Below are 5,339 nucleotides of genomic sequence, written 5' to 3'. Positions count from 1 at the left end.
ATCAAAGACAGGCGCAAAAAAAAATATACAAAGACACAATGATACAGGTAGCATAGACATGTGATACTTATGCAAAAGGAAATTAGATGAATAAGATGGGGGAGTGCTGCGAAAGCAAGGCAAACAAAGCTGTCGAAAAGAGTAAACTCAATTTATGAGAAAAGCGTTGGAAGAGGCTGGCGAAATACGGAGCAGCTTCAACACAAATTGCGTATTCGCAACGGGGGCCCCATGCAGAGTTACCCGAGCAGCAAAACCATGGGCTCCAGTCTCCACTCGAATTGAAATTCAGTCTGACATGCACAGGCTGACTGAAGAGCAGACCGTCATTTTCGGGACATGAACAAATTTTGGGGATGGATTCTACATTAGGGTAATTAAATTCTGTTTCTGTTCATATCGCCAGGTATAATACCTACATATAGCTATGTTAACTTATTAAAAACTCGCACTTTAATCATATTAATGTGGCTCAGATACCAATCAGGATAAACCACTTATTGTTAATCTATCTATACAAAATATACTGATTAAAAAACATAAATACAAATATCCATTTCAATATTCAATATAAAAAGCCTTAAAATCACGAACACAAACAATTTAAAATAGAAATGCAATACCCCTAGTTTTGCTAAAACCAAATAACAAATCCCAATAGAAATATTTCAAAAGTAATGAAATCAAAACAAAACCTCAATTTAAATGCAAGAATTCGCAGAAACAAAGAGCTCATAATGAATTCGAATTTTATGTACACCATTGCCAGGGAACCCAACTTACCATTTTGAGAATATGCAGCTAAGTTGTATTCGTATCGGTTCGTTGGGTTGACATTTCTATATTCCCTTTAAATTTGAATGTAACACAAATATTTGTTTGTTTACACAACACACGCACTGTTGTTTGTTCGATTCACTGGGTTTACATATGTGTGGCACATGAATGTGGTGCGTTGGGTTGACTTTCGGTTTTTGGTTAAGTTTGGTTTCGTTTCGGTACGGTACGATACTAGACTTTGTGGCTCGTTTCGAGTCTTTTCAGTTGCACTTCCATTATTTTTTTCAATTTTTATTCATATGTCGCTGGCACACAACAACACACACACAACATAAATAATAATAACAACAACAGGAACTACGACCGATCGACGACGAATTTAGACTGAGACTCGAGCAGCTGTAAGCATTTAAATATTTTGACAATTCTTGTTTGTGTTCCGCCGCTCTTTCTTTTTGCTGTGCTTTCTCGCGATTCTCATGGCTGCTCTACTGATGTTGCTGATGCTGCTGCTGCTGATGCTGCTGTTGATGCTGCTGCTAGTTGTGCGGTTGCTGCTGCTGCAGATGTTGCTCCTGTTGCTGTTGCTGTTGGATTTGCTTCTTTCAATGATGCTGCTGCTACGGCTGCTGGCTGTACGCATGCTGCCGCCGTTGTTAATAATATCATAGCGCTGCCATTTCGCTGCTGTTTGTCTAGCGCGTCAATTGGGAAACACTCAAGCGCTTTTGTTTGCCGTGGGTCAACGGGGCGTATGCGCGATGTGCTTTCATTGGCCTTAGCCAGACCAGGTTATACCGCATCCGTGACGTGGCTCATCCAGCCAATGACGTCATGGCCGCTGTCACAGCTGTCACGCGCAGAATGTGTTCAAAGACTATTTATAGACGAAACGGCCTCCCGCACCGAACGCCGCCAACCGCCCATTCGTCCATCAGCTGCTGCTGCTAATTTTTGCAAGTGTTTTTCTTAGCGCTTTTCTTGGATCGCAGCTGAAAATAGACAGAAACAGCGGAGAGTGTGAGGAAGAAATTGTCGTTTTTGTGTGTGAGGCTCATTGAAATGTTTGCGCGTACTCAATTTTTATTCGCATCTAAATATACATGCACAAGTGTAGTATACTACAGAGAATGGCAATCGATGGCAACCGTGATTACTCATACGCCCCGCGAGCCAAGCAGATGCAAAATGCAAATTAAATTGCATTCGAGTGCTTTGCATTCCAATGTTGGCTCAATCACAGTTGCCATTATTATTTATGGATAGAATACCATTGAAGAAGCCTTAAACGCCGAACAATCAGCGAGGTACAATTTCAATTGCAGCTAACTCATAATTCTGGTTTAGTGAAACTGGGATTGCTGATTGTCCTCTAGTTACCTGTGCCTTTTGGCCCCCTTCAGCGTGGAAATAATTGAATTACCCAATGACAAGCTTTGAAGTTCAGTTTTGCTTTAATTGTATTAATTTTGTCAATGTGTTAACGACATCAGCAGTGTGAATTTTCCACTGACAATTCAATAAATTGGACCCGGTCTTGGTTGGTTAGGATTGAAGGGCGACGGTCTCGTATCGAAAATGGGTCCCTGGTGACGATGAGGCTCTGCCAGCACCGATGTAGCCGTGGCCATCACACCCAGCAGGGCCAGAAAAATCGCTCCAAGATTAAGTTGCATCTTAGCTCGGTGGCGGGAATTGATTGATGCTTTGAGCGTTGAGATGGCGAGGCTTTTATAGCTCAGTCCCAGACAAACGAGTCGCAGATTGGGGACTTTTTATTTGAGCTGCTGCGATAAGCAGCCGAACGAACGACGGACAAGTGTCAGCCGGGGGCAGATAACCGATTGTGGCCAGGGGAACCCAGCCGGCACCACCCAAAGGGGACTTCCCACGGTCCCGGATTATCAGCCTAGACTAAATGTAAATATGACGTTTCTCGCTGAATATTTATGTTGCCCCTATTGACCAACTCCACCTCCCCCCCAAAAACACTCTTCTTTTTAGCGCCCTGTTGGTTTTTCTGCATTGCAAATTACCCACTGGCAACCACGGCAGCCATTCAAAGGCATAGTCAACATGCGTCTACACGGAGCCACGCCCACTGCCCTACGCCCCTCGCAGATTCTGCCTTCTAAGCCGTACACAGAAAGAAATATAGCGAATAAAATATTAATATTCAATCAGATCTTAATGGGGGTTTTCATCTTGTTTTCTTGTTTGTCATTTTCTAACAACATTTACGATATGCACGAATGATTTATATCTATTTTGTGGGGCAATATACACGCAATAAAGCAACAAAAATTAAGTAATTAAAGCGGAAAACCCCTTTCCGTAAAAATAAAATTAGTCTCTGCAAGGAAACGTTAGCAACTAGAAATGTTTTTAATATCTGAGCGGCTTGTTTTAGAACACATAATTAGGCCTGTCCGTGTGGGCCGATAGCTTTCAGATTTCATAATTTCAAACTGTTTCTTGTACAAATTTGCATTATTTTCCAGTGCACGATGAGAACATCGGAGGAGGTGGAAAGTGCAGCTGCAGCAGCAGCAGCAGCACAAGCAATTGCCCCTTGGCTCGATTAGAGCACTTTGTTAGTTTTCTCGCAGCAAAATGGGGCTGCAGAAGGGGTTGAATGTGGGGCTGCCCTTTAAATGACTCGACATTTTGACATTTTGAGTAATTTTGCACTTGCATTTTATTGTTTGTGTGCTTACTTTTTGGGAGGAAAAAAAGCGGTTATAGTCACGGCTCATTAGGCGTTGAAAACGCTTCACTTACGCTGAAAGTGTAGGAAAAACGGGGTAAGCTGCATTGATTGACGCAGTTTCCGCTTCAGAAAACTACGCAAAACCCCAGCAAGACAAACAATAGGTGTACATAAAACATAAAAATGTTATTGTTTATTAAATCGATTTGAATTGACCTCAGCCTTCAATATCGGTTTACGAAAATTCCTTTTATGTTCTCTTCGGCTGCTATAAATCAAATAAATCAAATGGAATTTCAAATAAAATTAGTCCATTTCCATGGTTAGCGCATTAAAAAATAAATGTTTGGCTTGCGCGTAAACAGCAGAATAGATTGTGAATGTAAACATCGGTGGGAGACAGGCAAATTGCGGCATTAGTCAATCAATCACAGACGATGGCTAATGGCAGAAAAGTCGACTTTTTGGCCCAGAACTGAGAACTGGGCTAAGAAATTTGAGCATAACTGGTGCAAAAAGTTTAACGTTTGCCCGGCATTCATTTCATAGCTGTGCAGCTGACATTTTGAAATGTTTCTTGCAAATCGTTGTTGAGTAGGCTAAGCTCAAGTGCCACGCCCCCCAAGACCGAATGCCCGCCCCCGGAGGCTAACGACCGTAACAAGAGTAACGGAGCACAGCAATGAAAAAAATATACTTACTATATATGTACACATACCTAGCCCATCCGCGAAAAGGCAAAGTAAAAATTTTTGGAAAAATCACATGGCTACAAAAACTTGAATTCGAGCCGATAAGAGCCGCGTGATGAGGGCAATTCAATTGAAAACATGAAAAGTTGTCAACCTGCAGAGTGGCGGAAAAACGGAAAATGCTTTCGCACCGTTCCTAGGAAACGGATACCAACTCGAAGGTAAAACAGTCGACGACTTCTGGGGACTGCCAAATCGATACGACCTTGACGCCCCAAATGACAGCTGAGAAATCATTAAAAAATATATTCTAATTATGAGTGGCAACTCGCAAACGCAAATGTTTTGCAAATTCATCACGAATCAGCTTGGTTTCATTATTTCAAATTTCAAAGTAAGTCTCTAGCGGCGCTATGATTTTGCCGACAGTTGATGGACAAACTTTTATCAGTCAATAAACCCCTGTTCTTTTTGCAATACTCAAGCGTGTGTGCTTTAAATAATTGTTTCATAATAAATTTCAATAAACCTCCTTTGCTTTGGGTATGATTGTATGTATTTCGTGTGTACAAGCCAATTCTATGAAGTATAATTGGGATTTATTCTAATTGTGAATAGATAGCTTAATGGATTTTGGACAAAGTAGGATGTTTAAGCATGCATTGGCTTAGCAATATCTGCTAAAATTTAAAAATAAGCTCTTTTTCTTATTCCATTCGGTAATGAATATACAGAGACTAACGTATTTTCTTCTTAGCAAATATATCCCATTTTTGACCATCTTAAATTCAGTATGATGGCAGTGAAACTCATTAGCCAACCAGTTAACGACGTAACTTCACCTTAACAACTAATTTGTTCTACATTTTTGTGGTTATTAAGTGTAGTTACTTTTAAAACGGAGTATATAAAATATTAGACAGACAAAGGGTAGGAGAAAAAGAAATTTATACGTATAGCATGCAAAATGAGTTATTAAGTTTATTGTTGGCAGGTTCACAGAGTCATCCATAACTCAGGGACTTGGATCAATAAAGTGCCAGAAAACGTTTTGAAATGCAAAGGCAGCCCGCCCGAAATAGGCAGCCTCGTAAATATGCATTTTCCCCTTGCAGAGGCAATCATAAATAAGCTCCGGGGATGGCAGATGGGCCAGG

The 5,339-nt window shown here is 40.9% G+C and overlaps 1 protein-coding gene across 1 annotated transcript; it reads right to left on the bottom strand.

The window, feature by feature from the left end:
• Positions 1-2,211: 2,211 nt before the first annotated feature.
• Positions 2,212-2,492, bottom strand: LOC6609281 (metchnikowin). Its single transcript, XM_002033935.2, has one exon. The coding sequence runs from the start codon at positions 2,454-2,456 to the stop codon at positions 2,298-2,300; it is 159 nt and encodes a 52-aa protein (XP_002033971.1). The 5' UTR covers positions 2,457-2,492; the 3' UTR covers positions 2,212-2,297.
• Between the last annotated feature and the right edge of the window lie 2,847 nt (positions 2,493-5,339).

Source organism: Drosophila sechellia, chromosome 2R (genome assembly GCF_004382195.2).
Source record: "Drosophila sechellia strain sech25 chromosome 2R, ASM438219v1, whole genome shotgun sequence".
In the NCBI taxonomy this organism is placed as follows: domain Eukaryota; kingdom Metazoa; phylum Arthropoda; class Insecta; order Diptera; family Drosophilidae; genus Drosophila; species Drosophila sechellia.
Note: the sequence above shows the minus strand (reverse complement) of the source record. Positions and strands in the feature narration are given on the sequence as shown.

What these genes read in the sequence shown, in the direction of transcription:
- LOC6609281 (XM_002033935.2), bottom strand. Translation starts at nt 2,456, where the DNA reads ATGCAACTTAATCTTGGAGCGATTTTTCTGGCCCTGCTGGGTGTGATG.